The sequence below is a fragment of the Acomys minous genome (genome assembly GCF_964271855.1).
Source record: "Acomys minous genome assembly, chromosome: 10".
Classification (NCBI taxonomy): domain Eukaryota; kingdom Metazoa; phylum Chordata; class Mammalia; order Rodentia; family Muridae; genus Acomys; species Acomys minous.
The window spans coordinates 101,200,983-101,224,666 of NC_140491.1; the positions used below are offsets into that span (position 1 = coordinate 101,200,983).

The 23,684-nt window shown below is 36.9% G+C and overlaps 1 protein-coding gene across 5 annotated transcripts in view; it reads right to left on the reverse strand.

Annotated features, from left to right (window-relative positions):
• Positions 1–886: 886 nt before the first annotated feature.
• The window catches only part of LOC311606763 (sodium channel protein type 1 subunit alpha), a 151,974-nt gene continuing 129,176 nt past the window's right edge, over positions 887–23,684 (reverse strand). For all 5 annotated transcript variants that reach the window (XM_084798173.1, XM_084798169.1, XM_084798172.1 and 2 more), the window contains 7 exons: positions 22,512–22,634; positions 14,619–14,900; positions 12,197–12,250; positions 10,586–10,723; positions 8,051–8,155; positions 6,445–6,715; positions 887–4,163 (listed from right to left, as the gene is read on the reverse strand). In XM_084798173.1, coding sequence (XP_084654299.1) covers positions 2,986–4,163; positions 6,445–6,715; positions 8,051–8,155; positions 10,586–10,723; positions 12,197–12,250; positions 14,619–14,900; positions 22,512–22,634 — 2,151 coding nt within the window. In that variant the 3' untranslated portion in view covers positions 887–2,985. The remainder of the gene's footprint in view (positions 4,164–6,444; positions 6,716–8,050; positions 8,156–10,585; positions 10,724–12,196; positions 12,251–14,618; positions 14,901–22,511; positions 22,635–23,684) is intronic.

Here is a 23,684-nt window from a genome sequence, read left to right on the forward strand (position 1 = left end):
AAGTCAGTTATATTTGAAGTGTCTAAGCCAACCTAAGGCAAACCATTGCTTCTTGCTGACTTTGAGGAGCTATTTCCTCATTCTGCATCAGCCTGGCAGGGAACACCTGGCAGGAATAGAGAGGTTTTCATAAATAAATAGTTTACAAGGATGTCAGAAGTTTTAGAGGGAAGTCATACAAAATAAGGAAGCATTCCCCAAACCAAGAAAGTAAGAGAAGGAGGGTATTAGGATCCACAGAAAGTTGCTCCAGTTGTAGGAGGGGCCTTTCTGACCTTCTGAGGGTAAGGCCTATGAGGAACAGGAGGACAAATAGTCTTATCTCACACTTTTGTATTGTTGTCCAGCATAGGCTTCTCATTGGCCAAAGAAACTGGAAACTCAAGGACAAGGGAACATATGTACACACACAGAGGTCATTGTTCTCAAGAGAAACACACAGGCAGTGCAGGGAGAATCTAGAGGAGCATAGTAGCCCACACATAGCAACTTTGAGGGTCTCAACAAGGCTGTGAAGGCTTCTTTTGGTATCTCAGGTGGCCATCCCTATCACGTTGGCTTCCATGACTCCCTGCCCCTGACTCCCATGGATACCAGTTTCTGTGTTAGCGCTGGCTTTTTGTTCTCCTACAGATCACATCTAGCTGCTGCTAGCTGCTGAGGGATCATTCTAAGAATCCCCAGTTTCACTCCATGTTTTCTGTTCCATACAGTGTGTGCATGAGTGCGTGCGTGTGTGTGCATGTGTACTTGCATGTGTGTGTGCCTGTGTGCAAGTGTTTGTGTGTACATCCATGTGTGTGTGCAGCTCTCCCTACCAAAAGTAGATAAAAGCACCTCCATGTTCTTATAAAATTATGTTAACAAACAGTAACCAGGCAAGTGATAAAATAAAAAATTAATTTTTATTAGTTTTGCACATTTTTAATTGTGATTAGCATCATTTTGGGTAATAGTAGCATTTTCCAACATGCAGTTCATGAATACGGTTTGTCTAAGTATTTTTAAGAAAAAGAGGTGCCTATGGTTTGCTTCCATAAGAAACAGAAAATATCTTGATGTAATTGACTATAGAAGTATAATCCTCTCTGTTTTTTGAGGAAAAGAAATGATGAAGCCCACATTTATATTTAGAATAATCTAGAGAAGGATGTTTGCAAAGCAAAGAAAAATAATTAAACGTAAATTAGGGAATAAAGGACAAAAGTGAGAAATAAGCACTATGGTGAGCTGTTAGCATAGACACTATGATAAACATAAATTAAATGTTATACTTTTCCAATTGCAAATCATAATTTTGATGTGAAGTTGTGAATGTATTTTGCCCCTTAAAATTATAAAATGATCTAAAATTAACAAATGTAATAAAAAAGCAGAGATCTACCACTACCCAGTCATGTTTTCATTTCTTAGTTAGCAAATATCTTCCATGAAAAACTGCTATGGACAGAAAGTAAGAAAAGTGATTGTGATATCAACCTGAAGATAATTTCCTCTTCATATGTACATAATGCTGAAAAATAAAATAAAGTGACTTTGTACAGTATTTATATTGGCTTATAAAATTCTAAACATGTTTTAACAGGTTAAGCAGTGTTGTTGTTTATTCAAACACATATGTACAGTCTGTCTATACACTGAATGTTATCCACTTAAAATTTAAAAATAACCCAAACACTGTTAAAGTGCTGCAAACTATTGCTTAATGACTTAAAGGAATGAAATCTGCTGAACAGTTTCCTTGACTTAGCCACTGACCTATGGTTTCTCGTGAATAAGATTCTGACTGGTGGGAGAAACTAGATACTGCAACATGGTAATATCAACATGCATTGACAGCATCCACACTATCTATAATGGTACAGAATACAGTATATTACCTGTGGAAAGCTTGCACTCTACATTTCTCGTGGTACATATTTGATGCAATAAATACTGTGCTTAGGTCATTATTTGTTTGCTCAAACGTGCACCACAGAGTAAAATGACTATTTACATAATAAATAGCATTTCATTAACACATACAGTGTCAACCTCGCTGAGAGCTGAAGATGGCTAAACAAAGTGCAGGATTAAGCGGGAATTTATAAAGGGTTCTTTTGGTCAATTCACTCTTCTAGGATTGGGGTAGGGAGTCCTGGCCATTACTTAGAGACTTTTAAGAGACAATGAACAGAAACAACATGACTCCAGTCCTTTGAATGAAGTTTGCACCTACTAAGACTTAATGACCTAGCCAAACAATCTCCTTGGACTAAGGGCTCGATTTGACAAAACCAACTCAGCAAAGCCCATGATCTGATGGTCACCTCAGTACCTCCCCCCGCCCCCCGCCCCAGAAACACAGATAACATAGAACTGTTGAAGAACTGCCTTTGCTTTCCTCATGACTTAGTCTCATGCATGATCCTAAGGTGCAGCATGCCTTCATGCAATACCACATCTTTGGGCAGATGGGAGGGCCATATGGATGTCAATACGCCCAGGTGACACACCTGGAAAAGAGTTCCTTTAGTCAATTTCCCAACAGAAACCCTGTTTACAAAAATAGTCACATGTAACAAACAACATATGGATTAAAAAAAAAAAGATGAATCCACTAACAGAGTTTGTAAAAAACGTGACAAATGTGGCAGTTGAAATGCAAACGGTGGATACAGTTACTACACTAAAGTGTTTCACGTTAACCCCCAAATTAGCTCTGCACCCCTTTAGACTGGTCCCTACAGTTTGCATAGCCATTTGTCTCTTGTCTTCAGCAGTGTCAGCTGGTAGTGAGAATAGCAACCTCCTATCAAGGTTGTCTCCCCTTCATACAGAGTCACAGAGTTTGCTGACAAGGGGGGGTCACTGTCTTATTGAGGCACTGACCTTAAAGTGAATTTGTGTAAAAACAGTCAGTTTGGCATTGACCTCCTAAAGGAGTCCTTTTGACTTCACCCTCACAGGCTGTAAACAATTTGTCACCGAATTTATTATTATTGTTCATTTCCCTTTCGCTTTTTCATCTTTTCCTTCCTGTTCGTGTTTTTCCACAATTGGCTTTGTCACCCGATCATAGGAGGGCGGACAAGCTGCCGTGGACATTGTCAGGTCAGTTTTCTCTGTAATAGAGTTTTCATTTATCCTGTCAATGATCATGTCTTCTTTTACAAGAAGATTAGCCCCGCCTTTAAGTTTGTTCTTATTGTATGTAAATGAAGCTTGTTTTACTGTCCGCTTCAAAAGATGGCGCCTATAAGCACGCTGAATGATAACAGCTGATACCTCCTCTTGTTTTCGCTTTAAAGTGGTCGTGATTGGCTGATACGAGACTTTGGAGGGGTTGGAAGCCATGAACCGCTCTTCCATCTGGATTCGAAGGGCGTCCATCTCTCCACTCTCACCCAAGACCCGCTTTGTAAAAGCGAATAGGATGTCCAGGCAGTGGATGCGGTCTCCACTCACCATGGGCAGGTCCATGGCGATGAGCTGAAGTTTGTTTGGTTGTGGCAAATTGAGAGGGGGTTCAAGAGCAGCTGCAAACTGAGATAATTTTTCAAATTCCATGAACTGAGTGGCGTCAGGGTCGAACTTCTCCCAGACCTCGTAGAACATCTCAAAGTCGTCCTCACTCAGGGGCTCTGCACTTTCTTCAGTGGCAACGCTGAAGTTCTCCAGGATGACGGCGATGTACATGTTCACCACAACCAGGAAGGATATGATGATGTAGCTGACAAAAAAGAAAATCCCCACGGATGGGTTCCCACAGTCTCCCTTCACTGGGCTTCCGGGGTTAATTTTATTAGGGTCACAGTCTGGAGGTCCACTATTTAGTATAGGGGCCAGCAGTCCATCCCAGCCCGCGGAGGTGGTGATTTGAAACAGGCAGATCATGCTGTTGCCGAAGGTCTCAAAGTTGAACATGTCATCAATCCCAACTTCCCTCTTGACGTAGGCAAAGTTGGACATCCCAAAGATGGCGTAGATGAACATGACCAGGAAAAGCAGGAGGCCGATGTTGAACAACGCAGGAAGGGACATCATCAGAGCAAAGAGCAGCGTGCGGATGCCCTTGGCGCCTTTGATCAGGCGTAGGATTCGGCCAATCCTGGCCAGGCGGATGACTCGGAACAGGGTAGGGGACACAAAATACTTCTCGATCAGCTCCGCAAGAAACATTCCTGTGGGAAAATAATTAGAATATGAATCAGTGGAGAAGTCATCCATTAAAATATTTGACTTATTAAAGTTCCAAGGTGAAGTTCAGAGTATTGAGATTCAATTACGTAATCCTGGGTATGGTGCATACATAATTCAATCGTCTTTCAGTATCTGCAGCAGATTTGTACCAGGATCCACCTGACCTCCCTAGAACGTCAACATTCAAGGATCTAAAGCCTCCCATGTCACATATGGCATCACGTTTCATATAACCTGTCTACACCCTTCTGAGGGTTTTAAATTACATTTCAAATGTTTATCATATTTAACAATGTAAAACACCATTTAAAGAATCGCTCAGCTTATTATATAGAAAACAACAGCAAGGAAATGTCTATGGATGGTCAGCAGAGGGGCAGTCCTTAAAAATACTTATGATCTGTGTTCAAATTCATGAATACTGAATTCATACTTACAGAAGACTGAATGTATACAGAATTATACAATGTATAATACAGATCGACCTTAATTTTGACTCAGCATTAAATTAAAATATAAAAATCACAGTACTGGCTTTTTCTGAGGTGTTCATATGCTATAGTTAATTTAAAATCACGTCAGAAATAAAACTAATGTTTGCTTCCATTATAACAAGTACAAATGTATATGAATATGATGATTTTCTCTAAACTATTTTTTTCACACCCCATAATCATAAATCATGGAGTGTTTAGTACTGTTTTCATCTTCCTATAAACTTGATGCTTCCCTGTGTCTCAAACTAAATATTCATACAATATTGTCTATGTACGTGCCTGTGTATTTATAAAGGCTGATGCTCTTTTGGTCTCCTGTAGCATCTCAAATTTAAAATTTTTACAGCTTCTTTCTCCGTGTGATTTTTTTTTTTAGTTTTAGTTTGTTTGTTTGTTTTCTTGGTGCATGTCTGTTCATGTGATATGCATGTGTGTATGCACATATTTGTGTGTGTGTGTGTGTGTGTGTGTGTGTGTGTGTGTGTGTGTGTGTGTTACTGAGGCAGGGCCTGAACACAGAGCTCTCTGGTATGGATAGACTAGCTAGCTAGATAATTGGAGGGTGATCCAAGAGCCTTCTCAGGGCTAAAGTTATTTGTGGGGTGTCACACTTGACCAGAATTTTGATGGGTGCTTGGAGGTCCGATCTCTAGTTCTTTGACCTGCATAGCAAGTGTTCTACGTGCAGGACATTTCTCAGCCCTTCCCTCTGCCTTTTAGATAAAGACTTCACTAAAGAGTACTTCCAACACACACGCACACACAGCCCATCCAAACCAAAATAATAATAATAATAATAATATAATAATAATAATAATAATAATAATAATATAATCAAAGAAACCCAACCAACCAAGCAAACAAATAAAAAAAACCCAAAATGCTTTTAACTACCAAGGCCTCATTCCCTGTCTTCTCTGTCTCTCTTGACATGATGTTTACATGATTATAACCACTGATTAGTTTCAAGAATATGACTAAGGAAGAGATGTCTCATGCTGCTAGTTTCCTTCTAGCAACATTGCAATTTTCTATATGATGACCACAAGAAACTACTGTTAGTCTTTGTTAACACTTGGGTTTTGGTGGCTTATTTCCCTTTTTCTGTGATCTTGTATCCACGCTCCACTCTGTTTACTGGAGACCCCATACCTACATTTCTAATGCAATGTCTTTCCTAGCCCTCAGACCCTTGCATCAGAATCATCTAGACCAGTGGTTTTCAACTGCTTTCAAATGCTGAGAACCTTTGATGTAGTTTCTCATACTGTTCTGACTCCCAGCCATAAAATTATTTCTACTGCTACTTCATAGCTATAATTTTGCTACTTTTATGAATCATCATGCAAATACTTGTGATTTTTGTTGGTCTTGGTTGACCCCTGTGAAAGGGCCTTTCAATGCCCAAAGGTTTACAACCCACAGATTGAGAACTGCTGATCTAGAAAAATGTATAGAATATCCAATCTCAACTATCTAAAAGCCTTTTTTATTTTGGTTTGCAGCACAGATCTATATAGGACAATCTATCTCAATAAAGGAGATTTTAATAATTTACAAATACATAATTAGTGTATTAAATAGATACAATGGGGTACAATATTGATATGAATTAGAAGCCTAGTTTTAGAAGAGAAATAAATACATCTCAAAACCACGTATCAACATAGTCACTTTGAATAGTGAGGTGGCCTCCATTCTAAATCTGTGGTTCCAACTCCCTCCTTTATCAGGTGAAATTTGTCACACTGTGCCCAGATCTTACCTACAATGGAGAGAATGACAACCACAAAATCGAAAATATTCCATCCAATGGTGAAATAATAATGCCGGAGGGAGATGAGTTTGAGCACACACTCGCCAGTGAATAGCACAATGAATACCAGGTTGATGCGGTACAGAATATCAGTCACATGGTCACTCTGGTCGTCTGTTTCCACCATCATGGTGACCATGTTCAGACAGATGAGGATCATGATGCTGATGTCAAAGACTTGTCTGGTTACAAAGTCAAAGACCATCCCTTGAAATTTGTTCTGCAGAGAAACGAAGACACTTTTAGCAACGGGGGAGTTTCCTGGTAGACACAGCATGTATGTTAAGTTCTTCCTATATTACCCACTTTCTAGTATTGTATCTACCTATTGGCACAGCTATTTGTAAAGCATGCCTTGTAGTGCATTTTATATAGTTATTTAAATGGTTTTTTTAATCATGTGTATTCCTGAGAACATCAATCCCTAGCTGGATTCTTTCTCCCTATACACTCTGTACAGAAGCACACATTGAATTTTTAACACATCAAGGTTAAAGGAACCTGAAAAACCTATTTGATTTGGTGTTACCAAACCTAAGCTGTACTGGCTGCAGTACTTTCCAGTGATCAGTTAGACCATGTGGCCATTTAAAAATGTACTAAATATTAATATTACATTTGCTTTATTCCTAGAGAATTATCAAAGGGGCTTTGTGACTTCAAGGATGCACCTGAAACATCATACATTTACCTTGGCAACACTGATTTGTCCCCAGCGAGTGGCCCTTGTCGGTGTTGTCAGACACACAATGATGTGTCCCTACAGGGGTAATCAGACTAGAAAGACATTCCTTTTTATTTTGTAACAAGGTGAACAGATGCACTTTGTGGTTCTGATCCCGAGCCAGCTGCAGTGTAGACCCAGCAAGACACTGGCTGCTTATTCCTTTGGGTCACTGTATCCTAAAGATATTTTACTACAAATATTTTTGCTCTTGTGCAGTGCTACTTCTCAATGAGGAAAATATTGTCATTAAGAAAGTAATGCTTGAGCCGGCCAATGGCAATGCAGGCATGCCCTTAATGTCAGCACTTGGGAGGCAGAGGCAGGAAGATCTCGGAGTTTAAGGACAGCCTGGTCTAAAGAGTGAGTTCCAGGCAGCAAAGGCTACAGAGAGAAACACAGTCTCAAACAAATAAACAAACAAGCGTGGCTAATACGCTAGGAATGTTTATTAAGATTCTATTCTCTAATTCATCCTTGGAAATATTTTAAACTTAAAGATCACTGTCATAAAATCACCATAATTCTCTATAGTTTATAGAATACTTCCTGGAAATATGAGAATGGATATAGAGTTTGAGTTCTAGGTGTATAATTTTAAGTCATTTGAAGACAAATTTGCATTTCCTGTGTTTTTTCCCTGTATATTCTTATTATTTTGGTGTTTTGAAAAAAATCTATTAGAAAGATATGAACTAAAGATACTCAAAAAGTACAAGGTTTTTTTGAGGGGGGGCATTGAGGGTGCCAGAAATAGTAATTGATTTTCCCTGTGTAACAAAATTCATTTAAGGTTGTTGCTTTTTATAATTTTCACTTGATAATTCTTACTCCAGGTCGAGGGATAGGCTTTTGTGGCTTTTTTGAACCCAGCTTCTTCATGGCATTGTAGTATTTCTTCTGTTCTTCTGTCATAAATATGTCTTGGCCTCCAAAGTATAGAAAAGGAAATCAAAACTGGTTAAAATTGTGTCTGTTTCTACATAATTTTCAATATTATATGAGAGATTTCAAGAAATTGACATGATTTTTAATTAAAAAAACTAAAAGTACACTGCAGTGACTATAATGTCTAATTTTTAAGATGGTTCAAAACTGCCATTATTGCAACATTGAAAAAAAAAAAACCAAAGCCCAGAAACTCTCAAGTGGTTACTCAAGACCATATACATGGGTAGTAAATCTTGCTTCATTGGGGCACTAAATATTTATGTCCTTACATTAAGCAAGTTACCTTGATGAATGCAATATAATGATTTTTCTATTCAGATGTAGAAAAGAATTGAATAACACACACACACACACACACACACACACACATACACACACACTACATATATTGAAGTTGACTATAAAACGTCTCCCTCAATCTGTCCAGAGTTCTAGAGAAGGGACTGAAACAAACCTGGAGGATCTAAGAAAAGAGTGAACGTAAGAAGACTGACAAGTGTGGGGCAGGATGGAAGGCAGAGAATTGAACACCAGCTGATAAACACAAGTGGAGCAGGGTATCCTGTTACTAACCGGAGTCTATCAGTGTTAAAGATAATACTTTGTAGTATAAGAATCCTCAGTATCAATAAGCAAATATACTGAACAAATACCATGAAGTCCTCGTACATAAAGAAACACAAGTGGCTGTGACATATTTAAACACATTCAAATACACGATCCATAAAATACACAAAAATTAAAGTTAAATTTTGTTTCCATCTGATAAATATCAAATATTAAAAACTAAAGAGAAGATTTAATGTCCGGGAGAGAGCTGGAACAAGGTCATGCTCAAACCATTTATTCAGTTGACTGGCTACATTACTCCCAGACGGCAAAATACTTCACTCTGGACATTTATTCTAAGAAAATATTTAAGCACTCAAATATTTTGCAGGAAAAATTTGACTTAATCCATTAAAGATTAGGAAGAACAAAATTGGCCAAGTTATAATAAATGCATAAGAACACTTTTAAGAAACAGAAAATTCTGTCAAAAAAGTATTTGAAAATGTACAGTATAAAGCATTTCAGGACTAGGGCCATGGCTCAGTGCATGTAGCTGACAAGACTATCCACTCAGATTCAATTCCTGGTACCCACATAGTTGAGGGAGGGGAACCACTCCTGTAAGCTGCCCTCTGACTACCACACACTTACTGTGGGATGTCCACCCAACTCTCCTAAGCAAATGAATGTACTTTTAAAAAGTATTTTAGAGATGGATCAAGTGGTAAATGCTTTACATATTGGCATGAGTACCTAAGCTCAGATCCCAACACCCATATTAAAGTGGGCGTGGCAACGTGTGCTCATAATCACAGTGCTGGGGATGCAGGGATTGATGAAGCCACTGATCTATCTGAATTGAAGGGCTGGGGGTTCAAAGAGGGACTGTGTCTTAAAAATTATGGTGGGTAGTGATTGAGGAAGGTAACTAATGTCTACCACTGGCCTTTACATGCATGTGCACACTCAGCTTCGCAGACACTTGCACACACATACATGAACACACACACAGATAGAAATAGAGATAGATAGATAGATAGATAGATAGATAGATAGATAGATAGAGAGCAACACATGCACACAGAGTTTTACAGGGTCAGACAAAGTGATGTGTGTCTATGGTTCCATCATTTTTGAGACTGATTCAGGATTGCTCCTGGTTTCAGGCCATTTAAGGCTAGATAATGAGGCCAGCCTAGCCTGAATTGTAAAGTGAGGCTGTTCAAAAGAAAAAAAAAAAGAAGAAGAAATGAGAAGTAGTTCAAAAAAGAAAATGCTCATGGAAACAGTTTGAGCAGGGAAACATGAAACGTGAACCGTGGTTACTAGGGAGTGGTAATATTTATTTGCATGCTTTCTTTAATGCACATACGTAATTAGAGCAATCAAGTATGCCTATTAAACGTGATAATAGACAAAGCAAAAATTCCTCAAACTAAAACTGGAAATGATTGCTTTTAATTAAATAAGTAGAAAAAAGAAATACAAATTATAAAAGTGATGGAAAAGGGCACAGAAGTAGTATATGCACTGAACACAATTTTAAAGTTTTGATGGGTGTTTATTGACTATGTATTTTAATGGGATTTAGTGTGCTATTTTAGTATATACATGTGGACAGTGTTCTCTGATCAAGCCAAATCTCTTTTTCTCCACCCTTCCACATGCTTTTCCAGCGTCTAGTGATCTTTCAGCTGCAAGTACCTTGTAAGGGGGAGTGAGGAGTTGCTAAGAATAGAATACGGGGAGAAGGCCATAAACTATTTGGTTTCTGCATTCAAGATCTCACCTTGATTTGAAATTCAGATTGCATGTTAAACATTCTATTGCTTTGTGTAAGAAAATGTTTTTAAAAATACTTATCTTCTTCTTTTGCTGGTTGAAGTTGTCTATGATGACACCAATAAACAGGTTCAAGGTGAAGAAGGAGCCAAAGATGATGAAGATGACAAAATAGAGATACATGTACAGACTTTCCTCATATTTAGGCTGTAGTTCAACCTGCCAAGGAGAGCATTTTGTTAACTGCTAGAGCAGGCTTAAATGTTGGGAACACATTAATGCTTTTCTGCAAGACCAGATGATTATATTCTTAATAATAATTCAGTATATTTTATTCTCATTTCAACAGCCTCAAAAAAAACCCCTCTGAAAGTAGACACCAAAAAGGTTTTGTGTAAAAAGTAACGTAGTGTGACAATCTAAAACTATTTATATAACTTTTAATGTAACTAATAATTTGTAATTTTAGCTTTAGATTTTAAATTTGAAAAGTTTTAAGTTAATAGGATTTCAGAAATTTGAAAATATTAGTGAACTCATGTGATGTCTCATGTCTGTGCAGTCCCAGAATTTAAGAGGCTGAGGCCAGAGACTTTCTAGGATTACCAGGCTAGCCTGGGCTACACAATGTAACACCCTATCTTCAAAACAACCAAAGAAGATTGTTAGTGAAAAGCAGCTCTTAAAACTATATAAAGAACACTTTAGAATCAAGATTCATTAGTGCATGAAGGTATATAACAAAACAAACAAACAAAAACAGAATCATTAATTTGGGTGCTGGAATCTTGCCCTCCCATTAACACAGTCATTAAAATTCTTAGGTTGAATAGACATGTTGTCACACTCCATTGATAACTGACTCTCAAACTTGTGGTTATAAAAATAGACACCAGCCTGTCACTCACTGCACAGCAAAGGAGTCAAGATTTACTATACATAGGCTTCCCGATGCATCCTTCTCTTTCTGAAGACAACAGAATTAAAACTAACAGAATATGTAAGACAAAGTTTATGCAACAAAGTGAAATGGCACAATTCTCAGGTGATCAAGATGTATACAGGGCAATTAGAAGGGTCCCAAAGTTAACTGGAAGGCTGGGCTGCCAAGGAAAAGCAAAAACAAGAAAAATAACTGAGTAGAAGACAACACTAAATTTTACAGCCCTGGAGGAGGTCAATCTTAGAGGAAGCCTGAGGTTTTAGAGTACATCCGGAGGTTGGAAAAAGTGTGGAATCAAATAATGTAGAAGTGATGACCACTTGGTTATAGGCGCAAGTAAATGCACAGATACTCTTCATATAAAAATGGACTTGAAAAAGACTATGACACATGTCTAAGACTTCCAGGTCTCTTTAGCTTTTCAGGCTTCCCAGTATGGGGGCTACCTACATGACAGTCGTATACTTTTTCTGTTTCCTTATTCTCTTTTCTATTTACTCTTGTGCAACAAATAGAAACACTTAAAGGAATATCTTTTGTTATTAAATGAATGAGTTGAGTTTTTCTTCTTTTCTTTGACTTCAGGTTTTGGTTGAGCCTAATACAATCTCTCTGATCAATACTGCTGTCCTTAAGTACAAACTGAACACACTTTTAACCTGAATATATATATATATATATATATATATATATATATATATATATATATATATATGTTCCAGAAGATGTAGCTAATAAAAAATACTTACATTTCTGGAATCAACTGCTGCATACATGATATCCATCCATCCCTTAAATGTGGCCTATTGGAAAGGACATGTATGTCTTACTTTGGGTTAAAATTCAAAACTGACACTTACTAAATATTCTTAATGTACATGTTTTTAAAAGTATTTTAAAGTCATTTCAAAACAAATTTTCCAAGGATTTTTGAGTCAAGATAGAAAGCAGACAAAATGGCCATCTGATATATTTTCATATTTTATAACTAGCTCTAAAACAATTCTCAAAATTAACATGCTATTATAATTTGTTTGAAATTTAAGAAATGTAAGCAGTCTTGGCAATATCTACAGCAATGACAAGTTAGATTTGAGCATATGCTGCAGAAACCTTTTCTTCCAGATGATCAAATTGACAGCACTTAAAGTTTTCCTTTACTGTAACAGTCCCTGAATCATATGAGTATATATAATAAGTTGAAGCTGCCCTTTTAAGAAAATTTCAGACATAAGCCTATGTTCACTTTCTGTGGTATAATTGTTGAAGAGAACGAGTTAACATAAATAATAAAAGTGTGACAAATAGGACTGGCACTTGTCATCTGCACATCGAAGAGGGACGGATCCCTCTTCTAATGTGTTACAGGCATTTTCTGTGTCTTAGAACACAAAATTTAAGGACATAAAATGAATTTTCCTTAGTGGGGAAGCCTGACATGATTCTTGTGACACGTCTTTGCTTATAAGTCACTGATTCTTGGGGAGTGGTGGATGAAGTGAGTGTGACAACAGAGGAAGGCTTCTTAGTCAGATACCAGAAATGCCTTTCATATCAAGGAGAGAGAGATGGGGGACGAACCCTTGGCTTAGGTCAATTACAGAACCTGTTTATCATACACTTCATTCAGGAACAAAGAAGTCATTTGAGCAATTTCTGTGGAATTATTAGTCAACAGAGGCGTGAGAGGTGCTTCTGTGCAGTCTAGTGTGAAATGGCACTTTAGAATTTGTTTACTTATTAGCAGCACCTGATTAAGAGCTGTGTGCAGAAAGAAAATATCCAATTTTCTTTCTGTAGTTTTATAAAGAGAGGGATAAGTTTAGAGGTGCTTATAACTACAATTATCAGTGCAGACTAGAGTGAAGGACAAGGGAAAGCTAGTGAATCTAGTGTAATATTTAAGAAATTATTCTTGCTACATTAAAAAAATCATTATGTTAAGCTATAAACATTCAGAGTGAGATACAGATTCTGGAACGGAGAAGGATTCCAAAAAAAAAAAAAAAAAAAAGACAGATTTATAAAATAATCATAGTAGGAATGTTTGTGAAAACTGGAAGAAGGTTGGGAACAGTATGGGCTTGTTTGCTTAGTCTGGCTGAGTAACAGAAACCTTATCCTGCTGAGTAAAGTAAACTTAGGCTCCAAATACCCCGAAGAAGCAGAGAGGGAGAAATTATATAGCAGTTTGAAAGTCAGATCAAATCGAGATGTACTTTTAAAATGATCTGGCCTTTGTTTACACTCACTGCTTTGTCGCAGATAGAAGTGCCACTGGATAAGTATGTGTAAGGCATCACCAACCTTTGTGGGTTTTAAAAATAAGTTATAAACTATCCTTAGGAAACTAATAGGATGTTTGGGGTAAAATAGAACTCAGTAATGGTGACGAAAGTTCATCTTATAGGAGACTAGAATTGCCTGCATTTGAATTCTGCATGCCAAGGCTCTGTTATTTTCATTTCACTGTGAAAGTAAAATCTTCACACCCAACCATCTTTACCAAGTTTCCAATCCAGATTGGTATACTAAGCGTCAGTGAACTTCTACACATCAGTTACTGTCCCAGGCACATGTGAAAGTGGTGTGTGTGTGTGTGTGTGTGTGTGTGTGTGTGTGTGTGTGTGTGTGTGTGAGAGAGAGAGAGAGAGAGAGAGAGAGAGAGAGAGAGAGAGAGAGAGAGACAGAGACAGAGACAGAGAGAGAGACTGAGAGAGACAGAGAGACAGAGACAGAGAGACAGAGAGAGACAGAAAAATAGGGAGACACAGAAGAAGACAGAGAAACAGAGACAGGAAGATAGAAAGAGATCGAGACAGAGAGAGAGGGCATGCCTGAGGGAGGACACTCTGAAAGAAAAAAACCCAAGCTTTTCAATTGAAATAGAAAAAAATCCGTGACCTTATTTAATTAGTAATGACTTTTTAATAAATGACAAAAATATGAAAAAAAAATAAGACCTTTGGGGAAAACTGCAATGCCTGGACTCTGTTGACTACGTCTGTTCATGTAAGAATGTTCCTACTCATCCGGACTCACAAATTTGTACTAACAAGTAACACCACTGAAAAAAATTTATGTTTCTTCTTAACTAAATGACAGCTGTAACTATCACTTCACTACTGTTTTGAATGATAAAATTTTCAGAAAAAAATAGTGTTCACTTACAACTTGAAGCAAAGAGAGATACCCAAATCCTACATTATCAAAGTTTACTTTCACATTTTTCCATCGGGCAGTCTCATTTCTTTCTATTAGTTTTTCGCAATCAGAATGGTTATTCACTTCGGTGATCTCAAATATGTCACCAGTTGTGGTGTTAACACAGTGGTAGAATTTTCCAGCAAACAAATTTACGCCCATGATGCTGAAAATTAGCCAGAATATAAGACAAACCAGAAGCACATTCATGATGGATGGAATTGCTCCTAACAGGGCATTCACAACCACCTAATACACAAATGGAGACAAAGAAAAGTCAGAATTCTTATTCGTTAAAAGCAGAAAGACAACCCCCTAGGAATCTTTGATCTTTACTCATTTTTTCTATCAAGACTTTGTGTAAGAGCGAAGCAAAAAAAAAATCTTAAAATAAAATTCATTCTTTTAAAAACATTATGCTTAGGAAAATAAATATAGGCAATAAGCAAAGGAATGGAGAAAGAGAAGAAATTTAATATAAGAAAGGAGCTAAAGGAAAAGCAAAATCAGAGGAAATAGCTACTAGAGGGAGACAGATGTGTAGTTTATTAGGGAAAAAAAAAAAGAAAGAAAGAGAAGTAGGAACTCCTAGACAGAAGATTAGGTCATTAAAAAACAAAACAAAACAAAACAAAACAAAACAATATGTTAAAGAACAGAACTAAAACATTTGGATTGGAACTGATTTGACCAATATACTTTTAAAATAAATTAAAATTCAGATGTATTAAATATAAGACTATTTTAAACACCTAACATATTTTTGGCCTTAATTATCCATGCATTGCTATAACTAATAATAGTTTTTGCATAAGAAGCAAGACAATTTAGCATTATGTATTTCAGTAGATCATCACATCGTTTATTTCAAGCTCCAGTCATGTCAGTTGTTTCATTTACTGAGTTTAATCCAATAAACTTACTATAAATGAAACACTAGAGAGAATATTTTTCTTAGGAAAATAAGAAAAGGAGGGATACCGTACGTACTTGTCAACTCTGATGTGATTATGCAAAGTCCTGTGCTAAATTATTTTCTCCATTTTTTTTTGAAAAAGGAATTTACCTCCCTCTTATCCTTGATTCAGGACCACAGATTAAAAGTGTGGAGTTTTATATTTGATACACTGTAGTCCCAACCTTCTTCTCTATGGCTTCTCCACTGAGCTGCACACAAGTAGCTAAGAGGGAGAAAACACCGGCCCTAATATGCTCTTACATGGCACGTGTGTCTCAGACTTGAACACGAATGACTGAGATTAATTCCACTCATGTGGGAATACCTACTTCTCTTGTCTATTTGATTCAGAATATCTTTTATTTGCTTTTGATATACTTTAATTTTAGAATGAACTTTTTGCCTGTCTGACAGAAGTAAGTACAAGAGCCAATTCCTTGCATTTTTTGAGCCCTGTTTGAACTCGGTAAGAGACAATATCCATCTGGGGCTGAAAAATAGTGTATTAAGTTAGGCCAAAGGAAATAAAGAAACCAGTAATAATAAAAATGAGGCATGGGCATGAAAGGGTTAATTCATATCGTGCTATCCAGGAAGAAGATAGGCCTATGTGGAAAAACTGATAGCTACTACCTCACTTCATAGCCTGTCTAAAAGAGTTAACACATAAGCTTTCCTATATATATTTAATGTTATCTTCAATTTAGTTTTATGTTATTTATGGAGAAGGAATTTTAAAAATACTTTCATATATTATTATAAATGCACCCATAAAGTTATATTTTATTGAATTTGAGATGTAAACACTAAATTGAATAATTGTTTCTCTTTTCTGAATGCTTCATCTCCCGTCCACACTGGAGTTCTGTGTCTGCTGAGGACAGAGTCCATACTAAAGTCTGAGCGTTTGCTTTTAAAGCTTGTGGCACTGAACGTTTTGACACTAGTCTGTAGGTCTCATGCAGCTTACTTCATACTTTTTCACCTTGGTCTTTTGCCCACCCTCCTGATCTCCTTTTTGGCTCTGCCCTCAGTTACTTTAGTGTTACATTATTGCTAGATTTTTTTCCCCTCCCCTTCTTCCAGTATAGATAGAGTGAATTTACCTACCCCAAGTCTCATTTTAAAAATTCTATTTTAAAACTATTTTTATTATAATTATTTACATCACATCTGGATTGTAATCCCCCTGGCTCTTATCTTCTGAGACTCGAGGCCGGACTCTTGATTAGGAGAGCTAGCTGCGGGTTGTGTGGAGGAGATGAAGGGTGAAAGGCTTGTGGAGGGGTTATCCGAAGCTCCAGGAGGAGATTGTCAAGGCTGGTGGATCTGGACCCACAAACTGATGCGCCAATCAGGAGCGTTGGAAGCAGAGAACCTCCGCTTCCTGTTCACACGTAGCCATTCTCACTCTCCACGTGGAGAAGGGGAGGGAAGAGCAGAGACTGCCTCTGACATGAACTCTGGTGCCCACAATGGTTCTCTAGCCATTAGAAAACATTCCCCTCTCTTCAGCATCTGCATCACGTGATAGTCAGTGTGTTTACTTTCCTTGAAACATTTTTAAAATTACGTTTGTTTGTTTGTTTTTTTTTTTGGAGTGCCTGCGTGTGCACGTGCATGCATGCATGTGAGGTGGTTCTCTCCTTTTTATTACATGGGGTCAGTTCTGGGGATGGTGCTCAAGCGCTAGACTCGGCTGCTGAAGGAGCTCACTAGCCGGAGACATTTTTCCTTTCAGCTTCCCTAAGTGGCTTCACTTCGTGGCCCTCTAAGGCGATCACTAAGTGCTAATGTCTTTGCTCGAGAATGATGGCCTCTTCTTTCTTTGCAATTCCATGACCAGTATTTGCTCTTGAAATGATCTCCCTTCTCAAATAAGCACATCTTTTATTGAATCTAATTCTACACACCAGTTCAAGCTTTTGAATTCAGGAATTATAACTTTAGTACTGGAAAGAACTACAAAAACAGTTTGGTGCTCGTGTTTCATTTGGAAAACAAGACTAATGAAGTTAAAACAAGTTAGTATCAGAAAGTGGACCAGAATTGACATCTCATACTCTTTCCTGCTCACCCTGTGATTTTTTTCCCAAGAGCTTCAATCACTTCTGGATTTCTCTGACTGCTCTGTGTGAAAGTTAATTATTTTTCCTATATAACTGCAAGATTATGGTATGTTAGTGTGTATATGGTGAGTGAATATATGTGTGTTTGCCTGAGACTGCATATGTGTGTGAGGTGTGCATCCACATATGTGGAGGCATTAAATAGATGTAGGAGCTCTGGGGTGGATTTTCTTGGTTGTTTTCCATGTTATTCTTTCAGTCAGTTGAACTCATAGCTTGGTGACAGGGCGGGTCTGGATAGCCAGCGTGCTGTGGCGATCTAGTTTCATCTTCATAGGTCTGGAGTTACATGTGAGCCACTATGCCCATATGACATTTATGTGAGTTCTGGAGCTCCAAAGTCCAGTAGTCACATTTGCCTGGTTAGGGATTTAACCACTGAACCATCTCCACAGAGAGATACTAAGATAGTTCTAAAAATGTAAGATACAAAGATACGTTTACGAATTATCAAGGCTTTGGTTGTCTTGACTGTGACAGAGAGCTTTGACAATAGGAATAGAAAAATGATTGAGCAAATAAGTGAAGTAAAATTTATCTTAGCATGTTTTGAAGACAGCATAATTTTAACTTTTATTTCTAAAAGATGTGAGAAAATTGAGTAAAGACTTGAATAAGAAAAAAGTTTGCATAATATAATAAATGTGAGAGGTCTCCTTCGACACAGGGACTGGTTTTGAGTTAAAATTAACCCACATTACTGAATTTGTGGTGATGTCAAGTACTGTGTGGGAATATAGTTCAAGAGAAAATGGACAAATTTGCCACAGATTTGGCCGAGTGAGACATTTTGTTTTACAAGGAACTTTGTATCGAAAAACACTTGGCATAGCATCAGAGGACTAGCCACTCAAAATTCACTTTAGTTGTGATTTCATTAACTTACAGAGCAAAGGAGCACAAAGGGATTGCCTCTCCCAAGAGCCCAACCATCCCTTGTTTCTTCAGAGAGGGAGGTGTATTAATTCTTTCTCGTCTCTAGGGAGAGTCGATAATTGGCTCCCATGTGGGCATGTACTGGAAAGAGCTGGTCTAAATAAATTGGAAAGAACAAATCGAGGCTACAAGGTATGTATGTAAAGGACAGATGTCTAAGAAAGGAGCATGCCTGATGGGTTGAATATAGAGGTTGCCTTTTCTAACAAAGTTTTAAAAAAAATCTCCCAGTAGAATTTCTGTATTTGTAGCACAGCTAGTTCTTAGAGTCTATTTCTTCTGTAGGATTCATACTTCTGATTAAATCAATGAGGTGATATTAGAAATTTTAGTGCATTTAAAACCATCATCTAAGACGAGACTTTTTCATTTTTTCAAGTAAATGCTAACCTATGGGTTTCATAGTTGTTTCCGAAAAACAGAAAAATTATGAGAATAAGAATATAGAAGTAAAAAAGTAAAAATCATGACTTCTGCATATGAAAAGTAAAACGAGTTTTCAAAAAAACTTGATACCTAAATCAATGTTATAAAATCTTATTAGGATGAATGTGTCAACTATCCAAACATTTTTTTCTTTTTCCAACTAATAAAAATTATCTTTCTTACATAAGACTATTAAATTTTAAGAGGAAAAAAATCTAGATTTGGGTTTTTTTTTGGGGGGGGTGATTCACTGTGATATCTTCTAAGATCCTGGAAGTTAATTGTATTGGCTTATAAGGAGTTGGTTTATACATTAATTTCTTACTGCTCGTGATTTTTTTGTTTCTACATGAATACTCTATTCTATATAGTTCAGTGAGGTTGATTTTTCACATTTCTTGGTTTTCCAAATTAAAACAGATTGTTTTCATATTTCACTCTTTCACAAATATCTTGCCTTGCTACCTTTTGCAAATAACACATTTTTATGCAATCAAATGAGAATGATCGTATTCAATAACTTCCCTACGATACCTGATATGTTGCACTTTAGTCTCTGCTCACACACATCAACAAACAATTGATGGAGTAAAGCTGGTCCACTGAGGGACCAGAGCAGTGTTTCCAAAAACAAGGAATATATGCCTCAGTCACTATCATGACCTTGACAAATTAACGTCTTCATAATTCATCCTACACCAGGGCCCCCACCCTCCCTCACCAATCAAGTAATTGCCCCATAAATGGATAATGAAGTATACAGTATCTAAATTACATTCAGTGAAACTTAACAAAGGTATGCACTACTGGGGTTATAATCCACAGAAGGTAAATCCAGAGATATCTTCTTTTTTTTTTCTCTCCCAAAGAAATTTAAGGTCATTGAGAGTAGTGGATTTGGAAGTACATACTGTGTGGTCCCTACTGTGGAGAAGTCGTCCCCTTCCCACTCCCTCCCTCATCCCACTACGCATAAGTCACAGTGCAAGGATTAAAGGTAGCAAAAGGGGTAATACAGTACCCATAATAAAGGGCTGAGGGGAGGGACCACCGCTCCACCCCATCCAAGTTGGAGCAAGATTATCCTATATAAAATAGAAATATATAGTTTATTATTAGTTAGAGAGCTGATATGACAGAACATTTGGTGTTACTTTCTGTATATGATGCTCACTGTCTGTTTCCCTAGCAATCACGACTTGAGTTCTTTTTGAAAAGGTATTTATGATTTCCCAGACTAGGAAATTAAAAATACTAATTTAAATACAAGTTTTATTTGACCCTAGGTATTCACGACATCAGTTCACTCAGTTCAGTTTCACATGTTGGAAAATTTGGACTGGAAATTTGAAATACAATAAATGTTCAAAAGCTGTCAGCCAAAAAAATGTGCATAAAACATGCAAAACACAAAGAGCAACGTGATGATAACTCATTTATTACTTTCTAACTCCTTCTCAAGCACTATGCAGCATGCTTTATTCAGTAGTGTTGCATAAAAGCACATGCTTTCAAAGAGTGACAAAAAATCCAAAACAAAATGACTGCCTGGTTTACGCCTTGGCACAGCTACTGCAATTCTATGCTGGCAAGGATAATAAAATGAGAGTTTCTGAAGGTATTCTAATCTCCCTTCCAAGTTACAATCATCATCACATCCAACTTCACCATTGCCCACAATTACATTTTGACAAAGTGTAAGGACTCTCTTACTAGGAATACAAAAACACGATCAATAAAAGGTTAATTTTGACTTTACAATGCCAAACTAGTGGTGGGGAGTTGTCATTGCTGTGTGGTGTTCATGGCCTCATTGTGAGCCATGAACATACTCAGAAACCAACTTCTTAGGATCTACACAGATTTTTTTTTGTCTCTGTCACTACAGTTAAAAAAATAAAAATATTATTAATAGAAATTAATAAATTTATTTCTGCAAAAAGGGAAAATAGTCCCGTTTGTTATGGAAAGTAAATACTGCATATTAAAAATAAATGACTGCATTTAATAATCCACAAAAAGATCAAATTTGAAATGTTTTCTAACAGTCTTATATACTTAGCCTTATTCAGAATTGGAGAGCCTTTTAATGTGGATATTAATTCAGCTAACATATTTTTATATAAAAAGTATGAAAATAATGTTTTCCTTGACAACTGGATTTGCTATTCTGAAATAAAAGTGCTCTTTTAATTGGAAAAAATTAAATTTTGCATAATCTGGAGAAAATTCATGATACATTTTTACTACAAATGTGAATACTTATGTGAGAAATCAAAGCTTCTTTGTGCTAACTTGTGTCAAATGAAGAGAAGTCTTCATATATGTTAGGGAAATTAGAAATGACTGTTAAGTTTCTTAAAGCATGGCAAAACAATACTTACAATTGTTTTTTATTTACAAGGGAAGACAGGCTGTATACCATCTACATGGGGTAGAGAGGAGCCTGCACAACCACGTGGTTTTTAAGTACAAGTGAACCTAAGGAAGTGACAGGACAATGCTTACTCTTTGTTTAGAGAATTTAAATTTTGATCTTAAATAATAAATAAAATCAGTTTTTACATTATGCATCTTATATAAGTGATTGTTTTATGCATTTAAATAACCATAATAACAATAAGCCAATAAATGTAAAAATTGTAACCTATGATCAATTATGGAGGTGGGAATAATGTTTTGTGTAACTGAGATGTGAAATTTAATTTAAGGTTCATTAGTGAGTCATCTATGGTAATGAGTAAGAAGTACATGTTCTGTTTATTTTCCCTATCAGCTTTATTTTCTTGCATAAGATGTGTGGGTACATATAATATTTAGGTTAATATCTTACCTATTCATTAAGATTAATTCAATTACAACTGAGGTAGCATTAGGGTTAATTCAGTCAGTGGTTAATATCTGCCCTTGAATAATGAAAGTTTTGGCATTCTAAAGACAAAACATTCAACATCTCTTCATTTTTCTCTGTACTCATACACACTTGCGATTCACAAGATCTTATATTTTCTATAAGATTCCTTAAGTATAAACATGTTATCAAAGGAGAATGACATGACATAGAATTATCCTTAGGAGATTATTACATAACTCCACTCACTTCTCTAAGAGAGTATCTGCCTTTCCCCCCCCCCCCTTTTTTATCAGGGATTACAAGGAAACTCCCAATATCAATTATGAAAATAAGGTCATTTTAATTAGCAAAGCAGATAAATGATATTAAATCATTTTCAGAGAGGCCCATTTTCTCTTGCATATCACCAAGAAGCAAATATGCAGCAGAGAAAAGGACAAAGGAGCAATTTTGCAAAGGGCTGCCATTCCTTCTGCATGCACATATTTCTGGTTAGTTAAACTGAATTCAGTCTAGCTTTGGCAATCCACAATGCTCCAGAGTTTTAATTTTCTTACCCTCATCCCTTCAAATCGTGATAAAGCTCTTAGTGGTCTCAGAGCTCTTAGTGTCCTTAGGGATTTGATGGCCCCAAGTTCAGAGTAACCCAAGGCATTGGCTGTTAAACTGACCAGCGAAACCTGCGCAATACAAATAACAATGAACACATGACACCGATTTCATTCAGTTTGCAGTTATCAACTAATATAACAGATGCAGTTTTTATTTGTAGCTGTTCGTTATTCTACTGAGTGAACATCAGTAATGACTCCTAATAACACATTGCTGTACCCATGGATCAGTGCCTCACTCAGCCCTCATCAGAGAAGTGTCTCTTTGCAGTAGACGGGAGTTAACATAGAGAGCCACAACTGGACAGTGTTGAGTGAGAGGCCTTGGAACACTTCTTTCTAAATGGGATGTCTTCAGGAAAGCCCTCCTCTCAAGGCTTAGGGAGCTTTGTGGAAGAGGAGGCAGAAAGATTCTGAGAGCCAGAAGTGGTAAATGACTCCAAGGAAGTAGTTTCTTCCAGATACAACAGAGGTGAGTTGCATGTGAGCTCACAGACATACTGATGGTCCACACAAGACCTGAAGAAACTGTAACCAGACTAAATCCCAGCCTGGGGGAGGGGACAAGAGCAGTATGTCCTACCATAACCCACAAGCTATTTGCAACTGATACCACTGGAAGAGAGATCAGTGTTCTTCAATGGAGTGACACTGGGTATATGAACCTTGTGGTCAGAAGTAGCTGACCAGCATAAAATGGATTCAGGTTTTTTGTTAGTTGGTAAGTTAGTTTGTGTGCCTTTTGTTGTTGTTGTTGTTGTTACGGTTTGTGGGGTTTTGTTTTGCTTTATTTTGTTTTATTTTACTCTTATTTTCATTTTTTTTCTTTAAAAATAACTGAAATTGCCAGGGAAGGGAGGACAGGAGGATCTGGGAGGATTTGGGGGAACGGAAGTAATATAATCAAAATATACTGTATGAAAAAATTAAGAGTAATAAGAATAAAAAGGACATAGAGGAGTATTAAAAGTAAAGACTTTGCAAAATACCAAACCTTAACCAAAGTATAAGTTTCATTGAAAACATGAGGTAGTTTCTAATGATTAATTCGTCTTTCTATACTGTAAAATTGATTATTTCTTTCAGACTTCCTTCGATTTACTCAATTCATTTTGACCT